The sequence below is a fragment of the Microcaecilia unicolor genome, chromosome 6 (assembly GCF_901765095.1).
Source record: "Microcaecilia unicolor chromosome 6, aMicUni1.1, whole genome shotgun sequence".
Taxonomy (NCBI): Eukaryota; Metazoa; Chordata; class Amphibia; order Gymnophiona; family Siphonopidae; genus Microcaecilia; species Microcaecilia unicolor.
The window spans coordinates 320,388,347-320,401,986 of NC_044036.1; the positions used below are offsets into that span (position 1 = coordinate 320,388,347).

Here is a 13,640-nt window from a genome sequence, read left to right on the forward strand (position 1 = left end):
CCAACACCACTGGCCTCTTCCAGTTTGACTCCTATAATACAGATGCAAGTAAAGTAGGCACACAACCAGCCCTGAGGCGTCTTCACCCTCCTCTATCCCAGCCAGGCTGCCCCTTTCTTCTACTACAGCGACACCTCGTTAGCCGGAAGCTCGAAGCGGCGGGCGACCTTCTAGCCAGTGCCTCGCTGTCTCGTTGGCCCGATGTTTGGGGTTTCCTTGGAGATTGGCGGGCTGCAGTTCAGGCGGAATTAAAGGCTCGGAGGCAGGGACCGTCGACTGGCAAAATGTCACATAAAGCAGGCAAGAGGAAATCCCAAATCAAAACACCCCCACCGGGTAATAACGGGCGTGGGGGGGGGGGGGGGGGGGGAAGCTAGAGGCTGACGTCAGCGTGCAGCGCCCCCCCCCCCCGCCTGTACAGGAATGCACGTGCATATGATATGTAGTAATATATCCGTGCATATACGTTAGCACTAATCAGGATAAGTAGCGGGGAACAGTGTTCAGATAATCTCTGATTATAATTGTTGTAAATGAGTATAAATATTAATGGGCATAATGTGTCGAATGTTTAATGTACACAATGGATACATAAATAAATACTGAGATTTGAATAGTTTATATATGCGTGTGTGAGATATGCGTGTGTGAGACAGAGAGACAAACAGGCATATTTTCAAAGCACTTTGGGAGGCCAAGTTCCATAGGTTTCTATGGAACTTTGGAAGGCTAAGTGCTTTGAAAATGTGTATAAAGATAAATATTGACATATAATATTGACAAGCTTCAGAAAACAATTAGGGTTAAATGGTAAGTATTCTCAAGGGAGAAGGGTAGATAGTGGGGTTTCCCAAGAGTGTGTTGGGACGCTGCTTTATAACACATATTTATTAGGGGTGGGCAACGATTAAAAATTGTAATAATTGTGTAATTAAAAATTGTAATTGCATGATTAATCATGATTAAGCATGTTTAATCACAGCATTCATTAGCCTTCATCCAGATTGTCTCATGCCCCCTTCCCAGCCTCTCCCCCAGTTTCTCTCCTGCCCCTCTCCCCAGCCTTCATCTATCATTCCCCCTCCCAGCCTTTCCCCTGGTTCCTCTCATGCCCCCAACCCAGCCTTCACCCAATTTCTCTCAAGCCCCCTCCCCAGCCTTCATCCAGATGCTCTCCCCCTCCTCACATTTTTACCTCTACAGCAGCATCTTCCTTGATGCGCCTTTAACGCCGACTTGCTTCGCGCTTTTATCTCTACAACAGCCAGGGCTCCTTTTCACCTTCCTTGGCGCTCCTTATCTCCCCCTGCACTGTCGGGCTCTGCAGATACTTGAGCCGAGCGGTACAGGAAGTTGGGGAAGTCTTGTAGTTTCAAGTCCACTGAGAGTTCCCCAACTTTTTGCACCGCCGGTATTTTTTAGTGCCATAGAAGCGTATGCAAATGCCTGAACTGGGCGCCAGAGCATGCCCCTCAGTACTGCATTTTGGCACATGGGAGCATATGTTAGTGCCTTCCGCTGCTTAGTAAAAGGATCCCTAAATTTGCTGATGACACAAAATTATTCAAAGTTGTTAAATCACAAGAGGATTGTAAAAAATTGCTACCCAGTGGCGTTCCTAGGGGGGCTGACACCCGGGGCGGATCGCCGATGCGCCCCACCCCCCCGGGTACAGCGCCCCCCCTCCCGGTGCAGCGCGACCCCCCCCCCCCCCCAGCGAAAGAACCCCCCCAGGTGCACGCCGGTCAGCTTCGTTCGTTTCTGTGCTCCCTCTGCCCCGGAACAGGTTACTTCCGGGGCAGAGGGAGCATGGAAACGAACGAAGCTGACCGGCGCGTGGCACCCCCCCAGCGGCGTGCACCCGGGGCAGACTGCCCCCACTGCCCCCCCCTTGGTACGCCACTGACCTTACGAGACTGGGAGATTGGGCATCCAAATGGCAGATGATGTTTAATGTGAGCAAGTGCAAAGTGATACGTGTGGGAAAGAGGAACCCAAATTATAGCTATGTGATGCAAGGTTCCACATTAGGAGTCACCGCCTAGGAAAAGGATCTAGCTGTCATTGTTGATACATTGAAACCCTCTGCTCAATGTGCGGCGGCATCTATGAAAGCAAATAGAATGTTAGGTATTATTAGGAAAGGAATGGGAAAAAAAAGTGAGAATGTTATAATGCCTTTGTATTGCTCCATGATTCAACCGCACCTTGAATACTGGGTGCAATTCTGGTTCAACACACCTCAAGAAAAATATAGCGGAATTAGAAAAGGTACAGAAAAGAGCGACAAAAATGATAATGGGAAGACTTTCCTATGAGGAAAGGCTAAAGTGGCTAGGGGTCTTCAGCTTGGAGAAGAGACGGCTGAGGGGAGATATGATAGAGGTCTATAAAATACAGAGTGGAGTGGAACGGGTAGATGTGAATCACTTGTTTACTCTTTCCAAAAATACTAGGGGGCATGCAATGAAGCTACTAAGTAGTAAATTTAAAACAAATCAGAGAAAATATTTCTTCACTCAACGAGTAATTAAACTCTGGAATTTGTTGCTAGAGAATGAGGTAAAAGCAGTTAGTTTAGGAGAATTTAAAAAAGGCCTGGATAATTTCCTGACAGAAAAGTCCATAAGCCATTATTAAGATAGACTTGGGAAAATCCACTGCTTATTTCTAGGATCCTCTCAGGTGCTTTGACCTGTGTTGGCCACTGTTGGAAACAGGATACTGGGCTTGATGGAGCTTCGGTCTGTCCCAGGATGGCAATACTTATGTTCTTATTGTAACCAGGTACCTCTAGGTGCAGCCAAGGATAGAACAATCTCCTCCAGCCACAGGCTTCCAGTACAGTCAAGAAATAAATGTCCACCAGCAACTTCAATCTTAAGGACTTTATTTTATACAGGTTTCTAGTAGACCTGATACACAGTTCCAACAGCAGCATTCACCTTTAATCTTAAGTGGTGGAGGAGTGGCCTAGTGGTTAGGGTGGTGGACTTTGGTCTTGAGGAGCTGAGTTCAATTCCTGGCACAGGCAGCTCCTTGTGAGTCTGGGTAAGTCACTTAACCCTCCATCACCTGCCGCATTGAGCCTGCCATGAGTGGGAAAGTGCAGGGTACAAATGTAACAAAAAAAAAAGCACATATAAGCCACATGAAAGTGTGTGGCAAATCGTCCCCTTTAAGCAGTAGGCTATCAGCACATACCTGGATTCAATACAGGCTCACAATCAGCTCCAGTCTGGGATCTTTATCCAGTGCACAATAAACAGTAGTTCAATTCCAAACAGAAGCGGTTTATTCATTTCATTATCACAATTAAATCACAAAGCAGCAGTTTCTCCCTTCTACTCTCTTTACCTTCAGGAGGGGTTCCATACTTTAGGGATTTCTCATACCCCAAGGGATTCCCCTTTACATCGGCTTCACTGGTAGACTCAATACTTTAGGGACCTCTTTTACCCAAGGGTTTTCAGCCTGCAAATACTTTTGGGACTTTCTCACACCCAAGGGATTTCACCCTGCATCTGCTTCAGTCTACTCTCCTTCTGCTCCTTTCTTCCCTGGGACTCCTTCCCACCTGCCTAATCAATCCCTGGCTTCTTCTACCACAACCAATCATTCTCCTTCCATTAGCTTCCCCCACACCCATGCCAGCTGAGTTAAGCATTAGACTAATGATGAGCTCCTATACCCAGGGTTTCCTATCTCTCTTTCCCCCTAGTGGCTGCCAGTCTACACGTCCTGCCAGCTTATACCCCTGTCTTCCCGTATTGCAGCTAGGAGTCCAGTCCGGGTTCTTCATCTCACCCCCTGGCTCCTTGCCTGCAGTGCCTTCTGGGACTTGCATTTCAGACTGAAACTGCCTTAACCCAACTATCCTGGATTTGACTCTATCACATTATGTATGTTTATGTTTATTGAAGATTTATTATACCGCCTTATCTGAAAGAAGGTCAAAGCACTGTACAATAATATAGATTAATATAAAATGGGAAAAGGAACTCCATTAAAATAGGAGAGACAATCACACATACTAAAATCATGAAGAATCATAAAAAATCATAAAAGGGGGAAAGGGAAGGGGGAGGGAGTCATGTTCAAGTGTACAGCGCTGCGTACGTCTAGTAGCGCTTTAGAAATGATAAGTAGTAGTAGGAAGGGGGAGGGGAGCTGAAAGGCAGCTGGAACAATAAAGCACAGTGTCTCAGAGCTTACTCACAAATCCTACATCTGACTGGAGCCAAATCCAAATGCTGTTTGGAAAAACAAGAACTTCATTTTTGTCTTAAATTTAACCTTAAAAGGAAGGTTCAGATCTGATGTCAACGGGCAAACTATTCCAGAGATGAGGGGCCAAAAAAAAAAAGAAAGAAAGCAGAATTCCGTGTTGACTCATAGTGAGCCTGCTTAGGGGAAGGCAGTACTAATCAATAAGCATTCAGAGATGGTAGTGCATGAGATAACTAGCAAGATAGGATGAGCTGCCAAGGTGGGAATGGGAATTGGGACTTGATATACTGCCTTTCTGTATTTTTTGCAACTACATTCAAAGCGGTTTACATAGTATATACAGGTACTTATTTGTACCTGGGGCAATGGAGGGTTAAGAGACTTGCCCAGAGTCATGTAATGTCTTACGAGTAACATAGTAACATAGTAGATGATGGCAGAAAAAGACCCGCACGGTCCATCCAGTCTGCCCAACAAGATAAACTCATGTGTATACCTTACCTTGATTTGTACCTGTCTTTTTCAGGGCACAGACCGTATAAGTCTGGCCAGCACTATCCCCTCCTCCCAACCACCAGCCCCGCCTCCCACCACCGGCTCTAGCACAGACCGTATAAGTCTGCCCAGCACTATTCCCCGCCTCCCACCACCGGATCTGGCACAGACCGTATAAGTCTGCCCACCACTATCTTCCCCTCCCCACCAACCCCTCTTCCCCCCACCGGCTCCACCACCCAATTTTGGCTAAGCTTCTGAGGATCCATTCCTTCTGCATAGGATTCCTTTATGTATATCCCAAGCAGGTTTGAATTCCGTTACCGTTTTCTTCTCCACCACCTCCCGCGGGAGGGCATTCCAAGCATCCACCACTCTCTCTGTGAAAAAATACTTCCTGACATCTTTTTTGAGTCTGCCCCCCTTCAATCTCATTTCATGTCCTCTAGTTCTACCGCCTTCCCATCTCCGGAAAAGGTTCGTTTGCGGATTAATACCTTTCAAATATTTAAACGTCTGTATCATATCACCCCTGTTCCTCCTTTCCTCCAGGGTTTACATGTTCAGGTCAGCAAGTCTCTCCTCATACGTCTTGGAACGCAAATCCCATACCATTCTCGTAGCTTTTCTTTGCACCGCTTCCATTTTTTTTTACATCCTTAGCAAGGTACGGAGTTATTATCTGTGAGTGGACTGTGTGATTTTATTATCAGTTTAGATGTTGGGATTGATTGAATCTGTACTTACCGTTCTGTCATTTGTGGTTCCGACAAGGGGTATGATTACTAATCATCAGGAGGTGTTTGTTGGAAGGGGTGTACATTCTGATATCCCCTGAAAACCACCTAAGTCTCAAGAGCATTGTTTGTTAGCAGTTCCTCTGGCAGTGGAGGAGTAGCCTACTGGTTGGTGCAGTGGACTTTGATCTAGGGGAACTGAGTTCAATTCCCACTGCAGCTCCTTGTGACTCTTGGCAAGTCACTTTAACCATCCATGGTCCCTGGTACAAAATAAGTCCCATTTCCCTTTCCCTATTTGAGATTCTACATGGAATGTCGCTACTATTTGAAATTCTGTTGCTACTGTTTGAGATTCTACATGGAATGTTGCTATTCCACTAGCAACATTCCATGTAGAAGCCTGCCCTTGCAGATCAGCAACGCGGCCGCGCAGGCTTCTGTTTCTGTGAGTCTGACGTCCTGCGCGGCCGCATTGCTGATCTGCAAGGGCAGGCTTCTACATGGAATGTTGCTACTATTGGAGATTCTACATGGAATGTTGCTACTATTTGAGATTCTGTTGCTACTGTTTGAGATTCTACGTGGAATGTTGCTATTCCACTAGCAACATTCCATGTAGAAGCCTGCCCTTGCAGATCAGCAACGCGGCCGCGCAGGCTTCTGTTTCTCTGAGTCTGACGTCCTGCGCGGCTGCATTGCTGATCTGCAAGGGCAGGCTTCTACATGGAATGTTGCTACTATTGGAGATTCTACATGGAATGTTGCTACTATTTGAGATTCTGTTGCTACTGTTTGAGATTCTACATGGAATGTTGCTACTAATGGAGATTCTAGATGGAATGTTGCTACTATTTGAGATTCTGTGGCTACTGTTTGAGATTCTACATGGAATGTTGCTATTCCACTAGCAACATTCCATGTAGAAGCCTGCCCTTGCAGATCAGCAACGCGGCCGCGCAGGCTTCTGTTTCTCTGAGTCTGACGTCCTGCGCGGCTGCATTGCTGATCTACAAGGGCAGGCTTCTACATGGAATGTTGCTACTATTGGAGATTCTACATGGAATGTTGCTACTATTTGAGATTCTGTTGCTACTGTTTGAGATTCTAAATGGAATGTTGCTATTCCACTAGCAACATTCCATGTAGAAGCCTGCCCTTGCAGATCAGCAACGCGGCCGCGCAGGCTTCTGTTTCTCTGAGTCTGACGTCCTGCGCGGCTGCATTGCTGATCTGCAAGGGCAGGCTTCTACATGGAATGTTGCTACTATTGGAGATTCTACATGGAATGTTGCTACTATTTGAGATTCTGTTGCTACTGTTTGAGATTCTACATGGAATGTTGCTATTCCACTAGCAACATTCCATGTAGAAGCCTGCCCTTGCAGATCAGCAACGCGGCCGCGCAGGCTTCTGTTTCTGTGAGTCTGACGTCCTACGCGGCTGCATTGCTGATCTGCAAGGGCAGGCTTCTACATGGAATGTTGCTACTATTGGAGATTCTACATGGAATGTTGCTACTATTTGAGATTCTGTTGCTACTGTTTGAGATTCTACATGGAATGTTGCTATTCCACTAGCAACATTCCATGTAGAAGCCTGCCCTTGCAGATCAGCAACGCAGCTGCGCAGGCTTCTGTTTCTGTGAATCTGACGTCCTGTGCGGCTGTATTGCTGATCTGCAAGGGCAGGCTTCAACATGGAATGTTGCTAGTAGAGGAATAGCCTAGTGGTTAGTGCAGTGGACTTTGATCCTGGGGAGCTGAGTTCGATTCCCACTGCAGCTCCTTGTGACTCTGGGCAAATCACTTAACCCTCCATTGCCCCTGGTACAAAATAAGTACCTGAATATATCTAAACCGCTTTGAATGTAGTTGCAAAAACCTCAGAAAGGCAGTATATCAAGTCCCATTTCCCTTTCCCTCATTAAGGGCCCCTTTTACCAAACTACGGTAAAAGGGGCTTGCACTGGTTCTGGTGTGTGTTTTTCACTTGCGCCGAGGCCCCCTGTTATCACAGCGGGTTAAAGGGAAGTCTCTCTTTCATACAGGAAGTGGGCATGTGGCAAGTAAAGCACTTGCCGTTTGGCCATTATGGGGGGGAGCCCTTACCGCCACCCATTGAGATGGTAGTAGAGGCTCCCACACGAACCCGGCGGTAACCACTGCCCGATTACTGTCGGGTACACTCCAGTGCTACAAGAATATATATATTTTTGTAGCGCTGGATATGATGGCATGCTAGGGGTGGGAAGTACCGCCGGGCTGCTGTGGTAGCCCAGCGATACTTCATGTTTAAAGATCGGTAAACCCACATTGGGCTTAATGCTGCTTAGTAAAAGGGGCCCTGCGTTAAGAAGGAGTGTAAATTCCTTGAATGTAAGATTGCTTTTATTAATGCCAGATTGCTAAAGAATAAAACTTCACTGATTTTAAATATGATAAAAGATAAATCACTAGAAATATTAGGAATTACAGAAACATGGCTAAGTGAGACAAATATTTATTTAAAGGAAATTTGTCCTTTGAGCTTTATAGTACAGATCAGGTTTGTTGAAAAATGAAATGAGGAGGAAGGATCTTGATAATAGGTAAGGATGATTTGAAATTTTACTTTCTCTGTGAACTAAAGACAGAATAGATGGAAGTTAAGGTAATTTGTAATGGATACTGGAGCATTTGTAAAGTATATATTGCTCCAACAGGTTTGGCCTACGAAATCCAGACATTAATAGAGTAAATTTTATCCTTAGCTTCAGGCGTAACAAGTTTAATAAGCATGGGAGATTTTTCTGCCTGTGGAGTAGACTGCTCTGAAGAAAGGGTGCTGTATTTATTGTTTTGGATAGAGGAGTGTGGTAGCCGTGTTAGTCCACTCTTAAGGTTATCAATAGAAATCAAACAAAATAAAACATGAATGTTTTCACTTATATACACTGTCAGCTAGCACATTTGCTTATTTCCGATCTGAGGAAGAAGGGCAACCTTCGAAAGCTAATCAAGAAATGTATTAAGTTATGTCCAATAAAAAAGGTATCATCTTATTTTCTTTTCCGTGTTTTATTTTGTTTGATTTCTATAGATTCTACATGGAATGTTGCTATTCCACTAGCAACATTCCATGTAGAAGTCGGCCCTTGTAGATCACCAATGTGGCCGCGCAGGCTTCTGCTTCTGTGAGTCTGACGTCCTGCACGTACGTGCAGGACGTCAGACTCACAGAAACAGAAGCCTGCGCAGCCTTCTACATGGAATGTTGCTAGTGGAATAGCAACATTCCACGTAGAATCTCCAATAGTAGCAACATTCCATGTAGAATCTCCAATAGTAGCAACATTCCATGTAGAATCTCCAATGGTATCTATTTTACTGTCATAGTAATGCTTGAATGTTTTCACTTATATACACTGTCAGCTAGCACATTTGCTTATTTCTGATCTAAGGAAGAAGGGCAACCTTCGAAAGCTAATCAAGAAATGTATTAAGTTATGTCCAATAAAAAAGGTATCATCTTATTTTCTTTTCCATGTTTTATTTTGTTTGATTTCTATTGTTTTGGATAGAAACTTGCTACTAGGCAAATGTTTGTTCTAGTTCCCCTTTAGCTTTACCCCCGATGCAGCCTTTTTAGGCAAAACATGGCCATGTCGGGTGCTTGTTTTAATAAAGTGTCTACTTCTACACCTGATGGTCTGCTCTGTGTTTTGCTGCTTTGCTTGCTTTCAGATCATTGGCTCTCAGCATGTGCTTGTCTGATAGAAAGAAGTGGTATGGTTTCAGAGTAATACAAAAAATATATATATGAATCCTTTCGTTCATTGTTTCTGACAAAGAATAATCACATTTTCTGGGAAAGAACAGTTCAGCTCCTTAAAACAATTCTTTCCAAAAATGCTGGTGAAGAGTTTGAATTGAAAGTAATGCAATATTTATGAACATAACACACACAACAAAATCTTGATTCTCCGCAGTGAGTTAATTATTAATGTGGCTGTCATTGACTCTTCCTGCTCTGTTTTTCAGACACATTTCAAATGGAGTAGGACAGGTATTACTACTCTGGGAGATCCACCAGAGCCCCCCCCCCCCCCCCCACCCGCCACACATACTCTCAGCTGATAGAGGATTAGCCCTGACCTTCTAGGCAATTGTTTGGGTTTAATATAAGACCAATAATAAAACTGCAGCTTTTGTTCAAGCAGCATTGCAATGTGACACTTCTGGGCTGAATGATCAAGTGGCACATTTCTGGCACCTGGAATGCATGGCTGTTTGCAGAAGGGGAAAATATGAAGAGGGAGTGGAGGAGTGGCCTAATGCTTAGCGCAGTGGGCGGAGAACCTGGGGAACTGTGTTTGATTTCAACTGTGGCTTCTTGTGACCCTGCTCAAGTAACTTAGGGGCCCTTTTACTAAGGCATGACAAAAAATGGCCTGCGCTGGTGTAGGCGCGTGTTTTTGGATGTGCGCGGGTCCATTTTTCAGTGCGCCTGGAAAAAAGGCCATTTTTTTTGTGGCTGAAAACGGACATGCAGCAAAATTAAACCATTTTTGGCTTGAGACCTTACCGCCGCCCATTGAGTTAGCAGTAAGTTCTCACGTGCTAACCGGGAGGTAATTGTCAGCACGTGTAAACTGACAATCCAAGCGTAGTCCATAACAATGCGCATAACTTAATAAGCTTATCAAGCCAGTCAGCATCGATAACAGCACTTAAGCAATTATCAGCACTAATTGGCAATAATTAAAATCTACGCGCATAAAATCATTAAGCGTATTCAGTAATGTGCTTCGCCTAAATTCTAATGCGTGCATCCAAAAATGGGCATGGCGTGGGCATTCTTCAAAACTGCACACATGGTTATAAAATACACGTGCTTCACGCGTAAGGCGCCAGTATTTACACCAAGTTTTACTTGGCGTAAATGGACGTGCCTACAGTTAGGCGCAGACATGGCCGCTGCACGTATTCTATATAGCGCATAAATCTAAGCAGAGTTTATAGAATACGCCTATATTCCATGCAGATTTTTCAGGTACTATATATAGAATCTGGTCCAGTGTTTCTATCTTTTTGGACCATTTTGAAAAAAAGAATCCAAGGGAAAAACGCACAAAAACAAGCCATTGGGATGTATGGGGGGGGGGGGGGGGCAGCATTCTTAGTAGACTGGCCACATAGACATCCCAGCAGGACACCTCAGGGAGCACTGCAGTGGACTTCATATAAAAGGTCCCCGGTACACATTTCACCCTTACCCCCTTATTTAGATTTTGCTCACACCTTTTTCAGTAGTAGCTCAAGGTGAGTTACATTCAGGTACATTGGATAGTTCTCTGTCCCAGGAGGGCTCACAATCTAAGTTTGTACCTGAGGCAATGGAGGGTTAAGTGACTTGCCCAAGATCACAAGGAGCAGCAGTGGGATTTGAACCATCCACTTCTGGATTGCAAGACCGCTGCTCTAACCACTAGGCCACTCCTGCCCTTGCAGATCAGCAATGCGGCCGCGCAGGCTTCTGTTTCTCAGACTCACAGAAACAGAAGCCTGCGCGTCCACGTTGCTGATCTGCAAGGACAGGCTTCTACTTGGAATGTTGCTAGTGGAATAGCAACATTAACATTCCATGTAGAATCTCAAATAGTAGCAACATTCCATGTTCCACTGCACTAACCACTAGGCTACTCCTCCACTAGCAACATTCCATGTAGAATCTCAAATATTTATTTATTTAGATTTTGCTCACACCTTTTTCAGCAGTAGCTCAAGGTGAGTTACATTCAGGTACTCTGGATGTTTCTCTGTCCCAGGAGGGCTCACAATCTAAGTTTGTACCTGAGGCAATGGAGGGTTAAGTGACTTGCCCAAGATCACAAGGAGCAGCAGCAGGATGTGAACCGACCACCTCTGGATTGCAAGACCAGTGCTCTAACCACTAGGCCACTCCTCCACATCATTATTGAATGATGAGCTCTCCAAAACTCACTAAAAACCTACTGTACCCAACTTTACACCACTACAATAGCCCTTATGAGGCGGGTGTCACCTATATGTGAGTACAGTAGGTTTTTGCGCCGTTTATAGAATAGCACTAAGTGATATGTTTTTGGCGCTGACTTTTTAGGCACCATTTATAGAATTTAGACCTAAGCGTAAAATTGTGCACGCAAGTTTATAGAATTAGAGGGATTGTGTATATACTGTACATATGAAACATAGCTTCATTTTTTGAAGCTGATTTTCAGTTATGCCTTTTTACAGGATTGCACTGGGAGGAGTGGTATTGGAGTGATCATGATTGTTCAATGTAATTATTAAATTGTCAGGGGCAGGGGGAAGCTGTGGACCTGAAAGTTAATGGAAGGCTTGCTTAGGGTGCCCAATAGTCTCTTGCATTGGCTCTGGCTTAGAGGATGGGATGGGGTTGGAAGGGGGAGGAGTCTCTTGAAATCATTGACCAGGATTTCTGCTATTACTCTAACCAGCTTATTCCGCCACCTTAGAGAAACAGTCTTTGCATTAAGTTACATCTTGCATTGTAACGAAGCAGGGATCTTTCCTTAATGACCTACCGGCTTCTTATCTCCTATTATTTTTCTCCCATTTACCCTGCACACAACTCATCTCATCAGGGCCGGTCTTAGGGCGAGGCGACCGCGGCGATCGCTTAGGGCCTCGTGCTCAAGGGGGCCCCGCACGGCGCACCTGAACTTGCCCTGCCCCGACCGCCCGAGCTCCAGTTCCCCTTCCCTCTGAATTTTAAAAGTTTACCTCGTCCACGTCGGGTTACAGCGGCCGGCAGGTAGCAGCAGCAGTGAAAAGCGTGCAAGCTGCTTGGCGCTTCGGGGTGGGACCAGAGCTGAGAGAGGGAAAGGAAGGCTCCCGAAGCGCCGAGCAGCTCGCACGCTTTTCACTGCTGCTTCTACCTGCCGGCCGCTGTAACCCGACGTCGACGAGGTAAACTTTTAAAATTTGGAGGGGGGAGGCCTTGGAGCTGGGAGGCAGAGGGGAGGCCTTGGAGCTGGGTGGGAGGGAGGCCTTGGAGCTGGGTGGGAGGCAGGCCCTGGGAGGCAGGGGGGAGGCCTTGGAGCTGGGAGGGAGGCAGGCCTTGGAGCTGGGTGGGAGGCAGGGGGGCCTTGGAGCTGGGTGGGGAGGCCTTGGAGCTGGTGGGAGGCAGGGGGGGCCTTGAAGCTGGGTGGGAAGCAGGGAGGCCTTGGAGCTGGCAGGGAGGGAGGGAGGCCTTGGAGCTGGGAGGGAAGGAGGGGGGAACCCTGGAGCTTGGAGGGCATGGCCTGGGAGCGTGGAGGGAGGGGTGGCTGGCCCTGGAGCTAGGGTGGGGGCGGGGCTAGGGTGGGGCCCCATCAAATTGGTCTGCATAGGGCCCCACACTTGCTAAGACCAGCCCTGCATCTCATGGGAAGCACTACAGACAGTTGTTGGAGAGAAAATAGGGAAGACAGCCATCTTGATTCCTTCTCATAATCCTTTTGCCACCACAACACATAAGTAGTCTCCTATTCCTCTTCTCTTTCAGAGATCTCTATTCTCCAATGTACACATGACTACTTAATTGATTTTATAGGTCATTTGCAAAATATTAAACATTTACCGATCAAGTGCTGCTGATTCACCCATTGAAATCCCCTTTTTACTTACAGTGATGAGACACAGGGTATGAACATTTGGGGTGTTTAGGGTAAAGAAAAAAGCCTCTCTGGATCTGAAAAGGCTTAAATGGCATTTGTATATGTTACAGAGAAGAAGCGGTTAAAGGGCATCGAGTTTATTCCATCCCCTCTTGTGGAGGAGTTGAAATCAGCCTCTAGCACTGTGTTGAAAAGAAGTGAAATCCAGGGATTGTCTATCAAACTGGAAGATCTGGAGCAGGTGAGAGAATCTCTTTTCCAAAGCTCTCATCTTATTTTCTGCAGAGCTCTGTGCCTCAGGTAGCCCTTTCTCCAAATATCAATTACATAACATAGTAACATAGTAGATGACGGCAGAAAAAGACCTGCACGGTCCATCCAGTCTGCCCAACAAGATAAACTCATATGTGCTACTTTTTGTGTATACCCTACCTTGATTTGTACCTGTCACCGCTATACCCAAATATTCAGCACTGCTCGTTATTTCGATAAGGATGCTGAGTATCCACGTTTTATTTAGCCACCATGGCTGG

The 13,640-nt window shown here is 45.8% G+C and overlaps 1 protein-coding gene across 3 annotated transcripts in view; it reads left to right on the forward strand.

Annotated features, from left to right (window-relative positions):
• The first annotated feature begins 242 nt into the window (after positions 1-242).
• MYCBPAP (MYCBP associated protein) overlaps positions 243-13,640 on the forward strand; it is an 80,623-nt gene continuing 67,225 nt past the window's right edge. For 2 of the 3 annotated variants that reach the window (XM_030206355.1, XM_030206357.1), the window contains exons 1-2: positions 283-336; positions 13,218-13,348. In XM_030206355.1, the coding sequence (XP_030062215.1) occupies positions 285-336; positions 13,218-13,348 (183 nt within the window). In that variant the 5' untranslated portion in view covers positions 283-284. Of the gene's footprint in view, positions 337-13,217; positions 13,349-13,640 lie in introns of all 3 variants that reach the window. The other variant, XM_030206356.1, reaches the window with a different exon arrangement.